Below are 17,759 nucleotides of genomic sequence, written 5' to 3'. Positions count from 1 at the left end.
CACCGTGGTGAGCCCTAGTGCAAGGGAAGCCACACGCAGCGCAGAGTCTCCAGGTGGCTCCCTGCAGGTCTCACCGTGGTGAGCCCTAGTGCAAGGGAAGCCACACGCAGTGCAGAGTCTCCAGGTGGCTCCCTGCAGGTCTCACCGTGGTGAGCCCTAGTGCAAGGGAAGCCACACGCAGCGCAGAGTCTCCAGGTGGCTCCCTGCAGGTCTCACCGTGGTGAGCCCTAGTGCAAGGGAAGCCACACGCAGCACAGAGTCTCCAGGTGGCTCCCTGCAGGTCTCACCGTGGTGAGCCCTAGTGCAAGGGAAGCCACACGCAGCACAGTCTCCAGGTGGCTCCCTGCTGGTCTCACCGTGGTGAGCCCTAGTGCAAGGGAAGCCACACGCAGCACAGAGTCTCCAGGTGGCTCCCTGCTGGTCTCACCGTGGTGAGCCCATGTGCAAGGGAAGCCACACGCAGCGCAGAGGCCTTGTTTTTGTTATGTGTGTTACCTGAAGTTCACAGGTTCAAATCTAACCTGAATCATTAGGTGATTTGTGTCCTGTTAAATTGACAAAACGTGTGGTCCCGAACACTACGGGGGATATAGCATATTTTTAATTATCACGGGTCTTTGAAAAAATACGTATGCTTTTTGAGCAACTCTTTCTTTGAGTGTGAAGGTGTGTAAGTTATCGTTTGTAAAGCCACCTGACTCTAGCTGTGCAGGACGACTGGGGGCTAGTGTGTAGCAACTCTGAGAGCCAAAGGTGTCTGAGTTACTTTGTCCTGCAGGAGCCAAACCACCCATATCATATATTTTAATAACTTCAGAACAACTGACTTCCAGGTAGATACTGCAAGGTGGCAAATGGAGTTAACAGGGCTGTTGGGTTCCTGTCAGATATGTTAGGGTGTCCCAGTTAACCTTTTTAAGTCTGGTTAGACACCTGTAGCTGTTGCTAGAGGTCAGGTCAATGTTTCTCTTGGTGACCGAGGTTTATATTGATTACTCATTACTAAGGAAAGGCAAGAGATGTGGTTTACAACTGAAAATGCAAGCAAGACCCATCCGCTTTGCTAAAGCTTGTTTTTGCATGCTGCTCAGGAAGATAAAGGAATTTGCCCAGAAACCCATTAAAGCTGCGATTAAAAGTCAGGTCTCCTCATTTCAAGGTCATGGATTTGGCCTTACACTGCCAGTCAGTCTGTGTTAATCTGTGTTAATCACAGTGGCGATGCATTCTTTCACAGGGAATCATTTAAGGAAAAGTTGCAATTTATAAATTTTTGATGGAATTAATCAACATGAATTTATGTTTTTTTCATGTTTTTTTAATTTTTGTTTTATTCAAACGATGTTCCCTTTAGTTATTAAAGTGAATTGTTATAAGATTCATTTTAACACTTAAAACAAGCTCTTTGTAGCTATGTGAAAAGTAACAGATGAGAAGGTGGAACAACATGATTGTGGACAAACGAGTTGGGCGAGAACATCAGAAAAAAATTCCATAGAGTACAAGAGAAGGTATGCTCAATTGTTAGGATTAGGACAAGGTTCTGTTTTTTTCAAATAATGAATTCTCGCTTCTTTTAGTGATCCCATGTAAGAATGTAATGTCTTTATCAAAAGCACGGGCCCCTTGATGTCTCTAATGAATACATATTTGCATTCTTTGATAAAAAAGCAGAGATATATTCAACATTGTTCACTGAGGGCCTGGATCCATGCCAGGATTTCCGTATAACCTTTCACTATGCATATGATTGACATCTGGTGCATTTATCCTATGTCAACATCTTTACTTCTGCCATAATTAGACCCAGCATTTGTATACCAATGTCAGGCACAGGTGGTAGTCTCACGCATGTCCTTACGTAGCGTGTACTCCGTTAAACATGTACCTTGCTATAGTCCTTCTCTTAACTGACTTCACCATGCCTTTCTGCTTCTGGGGACGGGGATCAGTTGCTGAACAAGGTACCTCAAAGTGAGAGTTGAATAGTAGTGTGTGCAGTAATAATACAGCCTGCTCGTTTAACTTCTCTATGGGATCTCAGCATTCCTCCTGCTTGGGTACGCATCTTTACCTCCACTGCTGTAATCTCTGCGTCGTCATCCCAATGTTTGTCCCTAACCCCCACACCCTAATCTTGACCACTGATAAATATTTCCCTTTATGTATATTAATCCAGTTATATTAAATCAAGTTTTACATTCACAAAAAAAGACCTTGTGGCATAACCTTAATGCCAGTCTTAACCTTAGGTAATGTTTAATATTCAATTGTATTAATTAAAATAAAGTTACATCAAATTAAGAAACATAACTTTTAACACTGGTAAGGTTAGAAATAGGTTTCCAATAAACACCTAATTAAATTAAGTTCAACAAATTAATTTTAAAAATAAGCAACACCTATCCTAACACTTACACTGTTAAAAGGACCAGCATTATGGGCCTCATTACAACATTGGCGGGCGGCAACCGCCGCCTGCCAAGTTGTAACCGCCATGCGGCCGCACTCCCGCGGTGCCCATTTTGACATCCCCGCTGGGCCGGTGGGCGGAAACCGAGTTTCCGCCCACCGGCCCAGCGGGGATGTGGGCCGCAACATGGGAGCCGGCTCCAAATGGAGCCGGCGGTGTTGCGGCTGTGAGACGGGTGCAGTTGCACCCGTCGCGCTTGTCATACTGTCTGATGTGCAGACAGTGAAAAGCAGTGTGGGGCCCTGTCAGGGGGCCCCGTGACTCCCCATACCGCCAGCCTTTTCCTGGCGGTTAAAACCGCCGGGAAAAGGCTGGCGGTCGGGGACTCGTAATGCCTTGCGCAGCGCTGCTAGCGGCGCTGCCCAGGCGGATTATCACCGCCAGGGCAAATGTGGCAGAAAACCGCCGGCCGCGGTCGTTATGAGCCTGGAAGCACCGCCAGCCTGTTGGCGGTGCTTCCGTCATTTCAGCCCTGGCGGTCCGGTACCACCAGGGTTGAAATGACCCCCTATATTTTTTATTTAACTAGGCCAATTAAAGTACATATAAAATAGAAATTAATCTTGACTTAGTAATAATCCTAAAAACATTTACTGTTTATTACAATGTTAGAAATGGGGTCTCTAGTTGGCAGTCGGTTTGCACCCTGTCCAAGTAGAGACCCTCACTCTAGTCAGGATAAGGGACATACCCGCTCAGATAACCCCTGGTCACCCCCTTGGTAGCTTGGCACGAGCAGTCAGGCTTATCTCAGAAGCAATGTGTAAAGCATTTGCACATAACACACAGTAATAAGTGAAAACACTACAAAAGGACACCACACCAGTTTTAGAAAAAAAGCCAATATTTATCTATATAAAACAAGACCAAATACGATAAATATTCCACATACAGTAAGAAAAATATGAATTCTGCAAGATTTACTCAAAACTACAGTTCCTTGAAGTCGATAGCTCCACCTGGGGCTATGACGGCGTCGTAATCAACAAAACCAACAGTTCAGGCCGGCTGCGGTGTTGCGGGCCAGCTACGGTGTCGGGAAGACCCACAAACAGTACCTTGGATTTGCAGGGCGTCGTGATCCTTGCGGTGAGCTCTGGAGAGCGGCGTCACTGACGTCACGGTGTCGGTTCCAGAGTCGGTGCAGGAGTCGTCGGGCCCTTGAGGTCACACGCGTTGCAGATCGAACTCCAGGCTGATGAAGTCAGGTGCGCCGGCGTGGATTGCGGCGTGGCTGCGGTGCGAAGCGGGACGATGCAACGTGTGGTGTCCACAGGTCACGTGCAGGCAGAGGCTCGGTGACTGCGTCTTGCGGCGTCGGTGAGACCAGAGCTGCGGTGTGAAGCGGGGCGGTGCGACCTGCAGTGTCCACAGGTCACGGTGCAGGCAGCGTCGTCGTCGTTGCTGAAGCGCTGTCGTCGGTAGGCCCAAGCCAGAGTTGCGGGATGGTGCTTTGTGACCCTCACGAGCGATGTCCACAGGCCACGGTGCAGGCAGGATGCCTGGTGAAGGACACAGGAGTCAATGGTGCTGGCGTTGGTGGACCAGGGCTGCGGTGCAGGACGGGACGGTGCTTCGTGTACCTCACGAGCGGTATCCACAGGCCACGGTGCAGGCAGCGGTGCCGGTGTCAGCAGGAGTGGCGGCGTTGGGGATGCCCAGGCTGCAGTGTGAGCAGGCGATGCCGGAGTGCGGGGCCCACAGGTCGCGGTGCGAGCAGCGGCTCAGTGAAGTCGTCCGATGACTGCATCGGTGAGACCAGAGGTCGCGGTGCAAAGCAGGGCAATGCGACTCTGTATGGCGTCTGCAGGTCCCGGTGCAGGCCAGCGGCGTCGTTGGCGGCGTTGCGGTGGGTTCTCCTCTTGAATAGCACAAAACACACAGTTCCCAGTGCTGCAGGTCGAGGAAACTGAAGTCTTTGGTGTCCCTGAGACTTCCAACAGGATGCAAGCTATACTCCAAGCCCTTGGAGAATTTTCTCAAGCCGGACACACAGCAAGTTCACCCTTTGCACTCTTCAGGCAGAAGCAGCAACTGCAGGCCAGTCCAGCAAAGCAACACAGCAAAGGGTCAGTACTCCTCTTTCAGCTCTTCAGCTCTTCTCCTGGGCGGATTCTAAAAGTATGGGGTTTTGGGTCTTCTTCTTATACCCAGTTCTGCCTTTGAAGTTGGCAAACTTCAAAACAAAGTCTCAAGTGTTTGCAAGATCCTTCATTGTCCAGGCCAGGTCCCAGACACTCACCAGGGAGTCAGAGACGGCATTGTGTGAGGGCAGGCACAGTCCTTTCAGGTGTGAGTGACCACTCCTCCCCTCCCCTCCAGCACAGATGGCTAATCAAGATATGCAGGCTACTCCCCAGCCCCCTTTGTGTCACTGTCTAGAGGAGAGGTGTGAACAGCCCAACTGTCAAACTGACCCAGACGGGGAATCCACAAACAGTCATAGAATGGATTAAGCAAGAAAATGCCTACTTTCTAAAAGTGGCATTTTCAAACTAGCAATCTAATTCCTTTAAAACATGTTCCACAGGGAAAATCTTCAAATCTGATAGTAAATGGTCCACAAGGTTAAAATGGTTGGCTACAGGCTGGTTCAAGAAAGAACTACTGGACATCAGAGAAAATTTCTGAATGTACCGTTTAAAATCTCTGCATCCAGATGGACTGAACATCACTGACAATACCTCTTGATTTCTGCATATCTGAAGAGTTCTCAGGACTGCATTGATTCCACATTGTAATTGGAATCTTCACTCAGGATGCTTTTTGAAAATCCACCAGTGTCAGCTGTGCAGCCACTGAGCAAACCATCTTGTACTACCTGAGGAAGGCGGAAGCTGAAACGATGTAGTAGAAATATATTTTTGTTCTTTAGTGAGATCTGTTTGAGTCACTTCTTTCATATATATATATATATATATATATATATATATATATATATATATATATATATGTATATATATATAATTTATTTTTTATTTTTTTTGCTTTGAATGTGCACACCCTAATTTCATGTTCATTAACTAAATCACAGTTAAGACGGATATCCCGCCCTCGGTTTTACAAGTTCCATAGGATATAATGGAACTTGTAATACGGCGGGCGGGATATCCGTCACGTTTGTGACGGAGTATCCCATCCGCCAAGGTTGTAATCAGGCCCTGAATGTGTAGTGCACTTCTTATAAATACCATACTTAATACTTAATTCATTTCTCCTGCAGTCAGTCATTAATTCACATTTTTACTTCTGATTTCATGGGTGCCTCACTAGCAATGATCACAGTGCAGCATTGAGACAAATATTATAGCCTGCACAGGGGTGAAAAACACATACCAAGGAAAATAGATTATCTGATTCAAGTGGAAAACGTCCTAAATAACGTAGATGTTTCCCACGCAAGCGTAACCACGCTTGCCGGAACAACAACTGCCTTTTTCTGTGCCTTAACCATGCATGAGCTAAACTACGCATATGCGTAGTTAAGGCACAGAAAAAGGCAGAGTGGATCGGTAGAGGACGCAGTGAGGTAAGTGGGGCTGGGTGGGGGTAGTTTTAGGAGTAGAGGGTGGATTAAGGGTTTGGGGTGGGTGTTTTTTTTTTTAGGGGCGGGTGGGTGGTATTAGCAAAAAAATTTTTATGGTAGGGTTTAGGGTGGGGGATTGCGCTATTTTTGTGTTTTAATTTTTAGGGGTGATGTGTATTAAGGGTTTGGTGTGGGTGTGGGGGGTGAGCTATTTTTTTTTAGGGCCGGGGTTGGGGGGATTTGGGGATTTAAGGGCAGGGAGGTCGCGCTGTTATTTTTTTTAGGTTTTGGGGTGGGGTGGATTAAGGAAATGGGTTGGGCATTTTAGGGTAGGGGGTCGCTCTATTTTTTTTTTAGGTTTTAGGGGTGGTGGCTGATTAAGGGCTTGAGGTGGGGGGGTTAAGCTGATTTATTTTTTTAGGAGCGGGTGGTTGGGCATTTTAGGGTAGGGGGTTGTGCTATTTTTGGGGGGGAATTTAGATGTTGGGTGGATTAAGGGCTTGGGTGGGTGGGGGTTGGGAATTTTAGGGTAGGTGGTTGCGCTATTTTTTGTAAGGTTTTAGGGGTGGGGTAGATTAAGTGCTTAGGGAGGTTGTGGGCTATTACTTTTTTAGGGGCGGGTGGGGGGTTGGGTATTTGAGGGTAAGGGGTTGCGCTATTTTTTTTTTTTAGCTTTTAGGAGTGTGGGTGGATTAAGGGCTTCGGTGGGTGGAGTGTTGGGCTAATTTTTTTTAGAGGTGGGGGTTCGGTATTTTAGGGTGGGGGATGTGCTGTTTTTTTTTTTTTTTTTAATGGTGGGGTACTTTTGGGCCTCAGGGCGGGTGGCGGGGTGTTATGATAGAACCACACATGCCATTCCCACACATGCCTTTACTGGGCATGTTTTTACAACGAAAAATCACTGTAAAGGCACGCGAGGTAAAGGCATGCGTGGTAACAACACGGTCCTTGTTCCGACCGCATTGTTAAGGCATGCGTGGTTCCAGCATGCGTGGCTCCATCATACATTCGATTCAAGCTGCATTACTGGAAGCAGTGCTATTGGTTTTTAAGAATCATTATTTTGTAAACTCATTTTGCTATTTGTTTTGACAGTTTCCCATTGTAGGAAAGTAGCCTCTTTGTAGTATGGTTACCCCCACTTTGTGGCCTGTTTGTCAGTATGTTTGACTGTGTTCAATGGGATCCTGCTAACCAGGTCCCCCGTGGTTATGCTTTCTCCTTTAAACTTGTTTGCTGGAACCTTTTTCACCCCACATTTGGCATACTGGTGCCCCATGTAAGTCCCTAGTATGGAGTGCATATGTACCCAGGGCATTGGGATACCAGAGGAACCCTATGGGCTGCAGCAGTTATTCTGACAACCATAGGGAGCCCATGCAAAGGGTTCTGCAGGCCTGCCATTGCAGTCTGCGTGAAACAGGTGCATGCACAGGTTTTCACTACAAGTCACTGCACCAGGTCACTAAGTCATCCCTATGGTAGGTCCTCTCAGGCCAGAGGGCAGGGTTCACGTAGCTGTGTGTGAGGGTACCCCTGGACTAGCATAGGTGCCCCCACAAACTCCAGATCCATTTTCCTGGACTTTGTGAGTGTGGCAACGCCATTTTACACGTGTACTGGACATAGGTCAGTACCTATGTCCAGCTACATAATGGTAACTCTGAACCTGGGCATGTTTCGTCTCAAACATGTTTTCCTGTCAGCCTAAGCTGCTGCCACCCCTCAGACAGGTTTCTGATCAGATCAAGCCCAGGAAGGCAGAACAGAGGGTTTCCTTTGGGAGACGGAGGTAACACCCTCTCCCTTTGGAAATAGGTGTGACTGGCTTGGGAGGGTAGCCTCCTCAAGCCATTGGTATGCTTTGAAGGGCACATTTGGTGCCCTCCATGCATAAACCAGTCCACACCGGCTCAGGGACCCCCCAGTCCCTGCTCTGGTGTGAAACTGGATAATGGAAAGGGGAGTGACCACTCCTCTGTTCATCACCACCCAGGGGTGGTGCTCAGAGCTTCTCCAGAGGATCCCTGGGTCCTGCCATCTTGTTTCCAAGGTTGGCAGGGAACTCTGGAAGCATCTGAGTGGCCAGGCCAGGCAGGTGACATCAGAGCCCCCTCTTGATATGTGCTTACCTGGCTAGGTGACCAATTCCCCTTTCAGGGCTATTTAGGGACTCTCTTTTTTGGTGGGTGCTCAGATTCGGCTTGCAAGACTCCAGCAGTATTCCTAAGCAACCTCCACTTTGACTTCTGGTCACTGGAACCACGACTGGACCGGACAGGAATGGACAACGCTACTGTCAACGAAGAAGACTCTTCTGCAACTTTGTTTCCACGGCTGTTGCCAGCTTTGCAACATTTCCCCGGCTGTGCATCCTCAGAAGACAGCAACTCTTCAGCCTGCACAACAAGAAAGAAGGAATCTTCCTTGGAGTGAAGGAGTCCCTCCCCTGCATCTGTAGGCACCTGCTGCAACAACAACCAGCTGTGTGGATCTCCCCTCATCTTGAGCTGCGTGGATCCTGCATCATGGGTGGTGGTCAGGAGTAGTCCTCTTGGTCCTCTCTGCCAGCTGTCCAACTTTGCAACTTTGGTGAGGGTAAGCCTTTGCCTTCCCACGTAGAGATGTACCCCCGTGCACCACGTCTCTTGTAACTGCCAAGGCTTGTTTGCATCTCCACCAAGAAATCTTCAGGCAACGTGCAGCTTCAGTCCCCAGCAATCCTTCCTGTGACGCTAAGTCCTCTGCATGGTTCTCCTGTGGCGTAGGATCCCTTTCTGTAGTGCTGCATGGGCTTCTGCAGCTTCTGTGTCCCCGTCCTGTGGGACTCCTGTTGGTCCTGTCTGTGTTCCTGTGGACTCTCTATGATGCCGAGGGTCCCCTGTGACTCCCCCTCCTGGGTTGAGTCCTCCTGGGCCTTGCTGGTCCCCAGCAACACCACTTTTCCAATAACTGTGAGTTTGGCTTTGCCAAGGCTTGTTGGTGGAATTCCTGCACTGACCCATCTACAATCTTCACTCCAATGTGGGACATCTTCTGCATCCATCAGGAACTCTTCTCTGGCTCCAGGGCTGCAGTGCTGACCTGTTCTTTCTTACAGTCGACCAACTCCTGCAAGTACAGCTGGGTGCGTAGTAGCTCCTACTCCTCCTGGATTCCACGGCGATTTTTCGACTTGGTTCCCTCTCTCCACAGGTCTTCTTCTCCAGGAATCCAATGCTGGTTTCTTGCAGTCTTGTGTGGGTGTCTTTTCTTCTTTTCCTTCCTTTTGGGTGGTTTGGGGAAAATCCAGTGATTTGCTCCTGCATTCCTGGTAGCTGGGGGGTACTGTGTTACTTACCTCTGTGGTTTTCTAGTACTCCCAGCTCCCCTCTACACATTTCACTTACGTAGGTGGGAGTCCTTTGTTCGCATTCCATTTTTTTAGTATATGGTTTGGGCTCCCCCTAGGGTCACTATCGGTTATTGCTATTTGCACAGTTTTTTTAACCTTTTCTATTCCAATTTCTGACTGCTAGTGTATATATTTAGTGTATTACTTACCTCCTATTGGAGAGTTGCTCTTCTAGTATTTTGTGGTATTGTATTCCAAAAATAAAGTACCTTTATTTTTGTGCTACTGAGTGTTTTCTTTCATGTGTGTAAATGCTGTGTGACTACAGAGATATTGCCTGAGCTTTGCTTTTCTCCTAGATAAGTCTTAGCTGCTCATCCACAACTACCTCTAGAGAGCCTGGCTTCTAGACACTGCCTGCACTTCACTAAGAGGGGATACCTGGGCCTGATATAAGGTGTAAGTACCTTGGGTACCCACCACACACCAGGGCAACTTCCTACACCCATCTTTTAATCTGTATTGTTAAAATCCCATGTAACCTCTGTCATCCAAGGGTAAGTGCTATTACTTTCTATCCCCAACCTACTGCAGCTGCTCCTGTCCCGTTCTGATGATAATAGGTTAACTCCTCCTAGTTAGTATCAGGCTGGTCGTAGTTCCATCAGTCAAAAAAAAATAATTAATCATTTTACAGTGATAAACTAGGTAAATGCTCAATGTTAAATAGCATCTCAGTCATGTGGTACCAAATAATGTACTTTCTTTTATCTTTGCCTCACACCAAAAAGTGCCTTTCATTAGGAAATTTCAGTCCACTATCCGCTAGAATGCTGAACTGTGCCAGATATTTCCCACATTTTGACTTGTCAATTAATTTCCATTCTAACACTTCTGACAACTGTGCATTTCAATGTCAGAAGAAGCATCTTGTTGAACAGTGGCAGAGGAGTTTTATGCCTGAATTCCTCTACCTACTACAAATCCATAAATGTGAAGAAGGAAGGCGGGGGGTCTCAAAAGCCAATTTACCGCGTCAATACTAGTGTCAGTGTAGTACTTTTGTAGATAAAGTACAAGGAATAATTACATTAAAAATACAAAATACATACACATTTAGGAATTATTAACAAAAGGTCCATGACAGATGCCAATAGGCGTATATTGCATAATAAAAGATGGTCATCTTAAAATAGATTGCATCATTGATTTCAGAACATTCTATCATAGATTAAAGATAAAATATCATTACTATCATGTACAATTGCAGATCATTATGTTACTAACCAAAATCTATAATAAACTAACTACTAGCAATGACGACTGATGATTGACACAGTATAAAATGCAATGAAGGACAAAAAACGATTTCTGAACATTTACTTAAACCATAATAATGCAGTTGAATGATTGCTAAATATTCTATTATCAGAACATTTAATAGTGTGTTTTCCGTGATTTATGACTCCGGTTTTATAAGGTAATGTTCAGTGGCATCGGTGGTACTTTGTTGCATCGTAATGTTGTAAACTACAAATTCAGTAGGACAAAATAACTTGACAGACGTCTGAGAAATTCTGGTGTACGCTGATTACATTTTGTTGTATATGTGGGATCCTTGGGCAAAGTTGCGGGCAATGAAGGTTGGGAATAAGTATGGGGTACTGGTTGCCTTGAAGGTCTGCTGAGAAAATATGTATTATTCCCTCTTAAAGAGTCTCTGGCAGGGCAGATTGGTACTTCAGGCCTGACTCTATTGAGGAGGGAATATACCTTCTGTAGGTAGCTGGGGATCCAGCTGTCTCATAGAGACACATACCTAGTTTAGGACAAAGTGAATATAGTTTTGAGTATTATCAGAAATTCTGTTTGTTTCTGGAAGCCTCTGTCATTATCGGTGAAGGGGAGCATGGCCTCTTCAATGATGGTTACACTCTCTAGACTGTTTTATTCCTTCCTAAACGTGCCTGTGATACTGTCTCGTCTATTTCTTCCGAGATCAAGATTCCTTATTTTCAGGGATAACCTAGAATGATGAGACTGCGAATCCTGCTGGCTGGGAGAGGGTTGGAGTACCTGACCATGAACTGTAATAATGGGTAGCTCAGTTGCACTATGTAACTATGTGGGCTATAGCCGTCACTCTCCAATAAGTTCTGTTCCTGGAAAATGAAACCTGGCCAGCGTCATTAATGGGAATTTTGCTAAATAGCAACATTTGTATACGTCAGGTTCCAAAGCTGCTACAGTTGGCACAGTACTGCTTAGAAACATAGGCGAGGTTAAATCGTGATACACACCTGATCTACCGGAGACCAGATTTATTAATGTGGCAAAGAAGATAGACGTCAAGATATGGTAGGATTGCTTGTTTGAGTTAGTTGGCGATTTATTCGACTCATGAGCATTACGAACTTTCAGGTTGGTGGAACTATAATGTATTAGTGGGGCAATTCCAATTGTATGATTCAATGACCTTGACGTCCTGACTTACTTGAGATTCTGGCATCATGGAACCAGACACCGCTAAATTGACAGCATTGATAAGCTGAGCCACGGAAGGGAGGATATTTTCAATGCTATATGGGATGACATTGATACCACAGTAGTACTAGTAGACATGAAAAATAAATAGCCCGTGTACGTGTTGCTAGAGCTAGATGGTGATGAATGGAGTAGAGCTACAGAATATGTGGCAGCGGAAAATTAATTCAAGTCCCTCCACTCACTGATTGTAGCAAGAATTTTCAGTGATGAGCAGTGGCTGAAGTAGGGTTTCTGCCTATCACGGTGGCTGACACAGATTGAAGTGAGGCAGTGCTTAATTTGTAAATAAAAATGTGCCGGTGCCCAAAGCCCTCCTTTTAAACACGCGGCTGCTGCAATTAAACGTGCAAGCACGGAATACTGAGGCAGCGTAATCCTAGAGCCATCTCGGGCCTCTTCAATCTCTATAAAGCAACCCCTTGCCCCTTCAGCTCACTCCTGCAGCTTTCTGCTTTCTCCCGTTGTGACGCTTTTTCGTTTTTCTCTTCCTCCGTTTTTCCCATATGTCTCTTTTGCTCGCAACAAATGCTTGAGGCAGAAGAATAAGCCCCGGCCCTCAAAAATAAGTGCCGGTGCTCTGCACCGGAAACAACCAGCACAAATTAAGCACTGAAGTGAGGAGACTTAACTTAGGAAATAGCCTGACGGGAATTCAGTTGCCATTCAGATGACAAAGCACAATGAACTAATGGTCTGGATACCAAGAATGCATCCTAGACACATTACTGTGTAGACAACAGGCAAATCTGCGCTCAGTGCAAAGGGTGTTCACATCTGAGCTCATTGGAAATAGTGTTAATGGGTTAGAGTGGTCACTAGCAAGTGGACTGAGAAGAAGAGAGTTGGTAGATGTGTGAAAGCCTGGAGTGAGAAAGTGGCTACACTGGTGAGGGATGGCGTCATCTCAATGACATGCCAAGGCTTAATGTCTCAAGTACATGATTCCAGCACATGGAAAGGGGAGAACATTGAGAAGTGTTTGAAAGCACCCCTAAATACAATACAGCGGAGCCACAAACGTTTTTATAAGTACTGGAAGTAGTAGTACAAGAGAACTTGTTTACATACTCTTAAAGACCTTTGAACATTGTACCAAAATGTCCAACTCCCTATTAGTAAATGTGCAAAGAGGGTGCGTGCGCATGCATATTCCCCGAGTATTGAAATAGTATTTTCATTTTAGATGTTTTGGGGACAAATCGCAAAGCCACATGAGTATATAAAAGTGTTCTACAGGAGTACTATATTACATACTCAAAAATACCTGTGTGAATAGGCCCTGATGTCTTTAAATGTATTATATCCAGCATTTGCGGCTTGGAACTTTGCTGATGATTGAGTCGAAAAGTATTTGCGCCCTTTACTTTAATTTCAGTTGGAAAACGTGTGATATGGAAACATCAAGTAAACTTTTTTTTAAAAAATGCAAATTCAAAAGAATGATGGCTGGACATTATCTTATAACATGAGGATGCAAGAGAGCATGTGATCAGTGACTGCTGAAGAATGTCCTGCAACAAAGGGTGCTGCCAATGAATGCTGAACATTGTCTAATAACTCAAAGGTGCAACAAAGTACCTCGATGTCTTCTGAACGTTACCGTCTAACAAAGAAGTTCGATAGAAGGACTGCTGACCATTCTCTTAGTAAGTGACAATGCAATGAATCACCACCGATGATTGCTGACATAAAGACGCAACGCGATTGCTTCTCTTCCAGGTGTTCATGCGGATGCGGGGCTCCAAAGGAAAGCTCAACAAAACCCGCCTTTTCAAGAAAACTGGATTGGATGCTTCCGATAAAACCAGCGTTTTCAAATTCGGCAAAGGTTCAAACCACACCTTTAAAGTATATGGGCCTGACATCGGGGAAATCAGGGACATCACCCTGGAGGTAAGCAATCTTCATCAGTTGTCCACAATGTCAGTTCAATATAATTGGAGGCAAAAAATAATAATAAATTATTTTATGGTGATAAACTACGTAAAGGCTTGATGCTGAATAGAACCTCAGTATGGAATTTCTCTATCAGGTTACCCTTCTTTTACCTACATCTTACACCAAAAACGTTCTCTCGTTAAGAAATGGATATTCTAGGATACTGAACGGTTCATAATATTTCACACATTTTTACTTGTCAGCAGGGCACAAGTTGGGGTACACACGGGTAGACGGCATCCACCCACTATTTTTACATGGTGAACCCCGCCCTCGCTGCCAAAAAGTTGGGTTCCAATTGAGCATGATGGACTTGCCCCAGTGTACGTTGCCTGTTTTCTGTTCTAAGCAACAGGGTGCAGGAGGTGAGGGGGCCTTTATTTTCACCTCCAGCTGGGCCCAAGACAAAGGTTGAATTTAAGAGGTCATCAGCTCTGCCTTTCTTACAGTATTATCCTAGCTGTGAGCTGCCTACATGCAGATGCAATAAAAGGGAACATGTACTTAAGAGAAATTAGGATTTGGGGACAAGCTTTTGACTTTGTTCAGTCCCTGTAAATCAGAGATATGCGCGTGCTGTAAGACTGCCAGACATATCAGCAGAAGAGGGCAAAATTATGCAGCAGGTTTGAGTAAATTATGCAGCAAGAAAAGGCAAACTATGCGGCATAACGCAGCACATTTTGTAATGGTATTACCTCATTATTTTGACATTTTTAAACTTGGTAACAGTGTCTGGCCATTGGTTGCACTTCATTAGTACCAGTTTAATACCCAAATATATCAATAAGGAACAGAAAGGTGACCAGTCCAGCTTTGCAAAGGGCCTTCCACTGTACAGCAACATGTCATTACATTTTCAGTAAATCTGAACCGTTTTAGCTAGAAACATTTTTTTTGTTAAAATCTGCAGATTGTGGCATGTAATGGATTATGTGGCAGATAAAGCAAATCTATAATTATGCAAACATCCACAATTCCATAATTCCAGGAGCCCTGCCTATCAGTCTAAACAAGTATGTACATGAATATCAGTTTAAAAAACAGTATTTTTTAAAATTTCTTTTACAGCGCTATTCATCCCGATGCAGGGTGTCAAAGAGCTTTACATGCTACCTACATATTAGCAACTGACAATAAATAATACGCGTGTAAATCAAGGTACACGATGTTACACAAGACAATGTGGATTACAACATGTTTGAGCCTCACGCCACGGTGTCACGTGCATACTTGGTTAGACCCCCCAACTTCTTGTTTTTAGGCCGTGTGCCCTGCTTGTCAATTAGCTTCCCTTCTATCACTTCTGACAGCCGTGCATTTCAGTGCAAGAGTCTTGTGCCTGTTTCAGCTGAGAAGCATCCTGAGCATGTTTCATCTGTGAAGATCATAAAATGGCTCTTACTGTGGACTGCTCTTACCTTCCACCTTAGTTTTAAAGAGCTATCGAGAGACATTTTGAGAAGCGTAGACTCTGGCTAAGCCACTGGGCCCTAGGTTTTGTGAGCTGCAGGGGGACAGATGCTTTCATGGTGTTCACTTACGCGGCATTCATTAGCAGCTGGACATTCAAACATTTATTCCATGAACATTTATGTCTGTTTTTTTTCTTGGTACTGGAATATTTTATAGCAGTTTTGCGCAAATGCACTTTCCTTCTGTCCATTCTGGATATTACAAGCAGCTGATAATATGGGATTGGCACATTTCAGTGGCTCGTCTGTGACGCGCAGATGACAAGAGTCATGTTTTGGATAACTTTGAAGGCACTTATGTGGAGTTTCTCCAATTAGACCCCGTGATTGCGTTGACTGATGGTTTCTCAAGGGAATGGGTGGGTGGAACATTTCAGGAGATCTTACTTTTCTGTGAGGCCCATTTAAAAACATGTTTAAATAGGCCTTCTGCCTGCATCGTTCATGCACATTGAATCACCAAAGTGCCAGCGGTCCCAGAAGTGACGTTATATACCCTTTGACCACAATGACATCCCTGGGTTAAGCCCTTGTCTCATGCTGAGCCCCTCAAAAGCTTCCTAATTACTGCTGAGAACCTAGGTAAATGCAAGAAGGGGAAACTAGAGAAAGCTAACATCTTGATAACCTTCTGCTCCAGTGTTACAGCAGATGTGCTGTGGCTACTGAAAGGAAAGCCAGGGGTAGTATCTAATAGTTATGACAACTGCTAGTTGACTTGAATACGTTATTTTCTTGCCACTCTTTTTGACTACTTCCGGTATCGGCACCTCCCTAAAAGGCCCCTGGTGTTTTAGCCGGGCTTCATGGACATGGCGGTGATTTGTGGGTGAGGAATGTTTCATTATCATTTGGTTGTGAATCTTTTTTGCCCTTCTGTCGTGAATGAGATTTAGAGCATGATTTGTTAAACTTTCTTCAGTTGACTTGTTTATTAAGACTGATGTCTTAAAGCTAAACTCTGCAGACCGACACTGACCTGAGCTAGACAGTTGAAACTCTGGATATGGTGAGAAAGTCACTGTTGGTAATAGAGATACTGCTGATGAACTTCCCAAACCTTAGGAGACAGCACAAGCAGACAGCCTACATATGTAGTTGGGATTACTACAGCCCAGTGGTTCTTAACCTGTGGTCCCAGGACCCCTGAATGTCCACGAGGCCTACTCAGGGGGTCCGCGACTCATTTCCAAAATTAAATAATATTAAAATGCGTAAATTAAAACTAAAACGAATATACAAATAGAGAAGCAAAATTGAAAACCTGAAAACTTTTTTCTAGATTTGTGCATTAAACGAAATATTTGAGCATTTGTTTGGTGTTCACTTGTTCTGTCATTTTTTATGTATTGTTTTAAGATGCAAATCATAGAAATTGCTTAGGTTGGAGTCCCCGGCTTCCAATAGTGACTTAGTGGGGGTCCCCGGATTCTAGTTTTGATTCGGTGGGGGTCCTCAGGAGTTAAAAGGTTGAGAACCGCTGGTCTAGTACATGGACACTGATTGTATGGCCCACCTCATCTTTACATGTGCCGCCTGGTGAACAGCAACACGGGGCTGCTGTGTACTTGACTGAGCACCCACATTAGAAAGATGTTACATAAGCAAGCATTTATTTACACTGAAGTAAAGGACAAGCAGCAATAAAGGTTTTTTAAAACATTGTGCAACAAACTTGTAAGACTATATAAAGTCACTTAAAATTAAAAATAAATATATATTCCTCTAACGTGGGCACCTTTTGCATTAGTACAGTATATTATCTCGGTACATGGAGTGGCATTTATTAAAAATGATAGCTGTCCAATATAAACTTAAAACATTCATGTACTTCGCCCATCTCTGATAACAATGCCATTAGTGAACCAAGAGACAATTCCATTGTCATGTTGCACCCTCTTTGTGGCACAGGCTGTGGCATAGGTTATAATAATAACTGAAAAAACATTATAGTCTAATAAATTAAATCTAAGAGTGTTTTTTTTAGCGCTCATCCTGAACTGACGTATTTGAAGGTGCTCTCATATATCATAATGAAGAAAAGGTAGGCAAGGTAAAATAAAACAATTGCCTAAGCTTACACAATTTTGTCAAGATGGGAAGCCGGGATTAGTTCCAGGTTTTCTTGTTTCACAGAGTGTAATTCAGGATAAGTATCTCTTGGTTTATTTTTTAAAGTTAATGCTTTGTATTTTCTTCTTGGCGCATGAGGTGAGCACGTGAGTGGCAGACAGAAGCCACTTGAAGGCTTGGTTCATTTTGGGTTTGAAGATCCAAGAGAACCTCGAGCTGAGCCTTCCGTGGCTCACCCACCCGTATCACATAAAGGCAGTTAAGTGGATAAATACATAGGAAGAACTTGCTTTTGACTTTGCTCGTGAAGCGATCCGGCTGCTGAAATGCCAACTAGACATCGGGGATAATTTTCCAAATGGAAATTGGCCTAAGGGGAGCGACCCCTTGGGC

General features: G+C 44.8%; 1 protein-coding gene across 1 annotated transcript in view; it reads left to right on the top strand.

The window, feature by feature from the left end:
* The window catches only part of LOXHD1 (lipoxygenase homology PLAT domains 1), a 929,469-nt gene that overhangs the window by 69,672 nt on the left and 842,038 nt on the right, over window positions 1-17,759 (top strand). Inside the window, exon 6 of the mRNA XM_069218871.1 lies at window positions 13,600-13,773. Coding sequence (XP_069074972.1) covers window positions 13,600-13,773 — 174 coding nt within the window. The remainder of the gene's footprint in view (window positions 1-13,599; window positions 13,774-17,759) is intronic.

This window comes from Pleurodeles waltl, chromosome 1_1, assembly GCF_031143425.1.
Source record: "Pleurodeles waltl isolate 20211129_DDA chromosome 1_1, aPleWal1.hap1.20221129, whole genome shotgun sequence".
Taxonomy (NCBI): domain Eukaryota; kingdom Metazoa; phylum Chordata; class Amphibia; order Caudata; family Salamandridae; genus Pleurodeles; species Pleurodeles waltl.
This window is presented reverse-complemented; position numbering and strand designations above follow the sequence as displayed.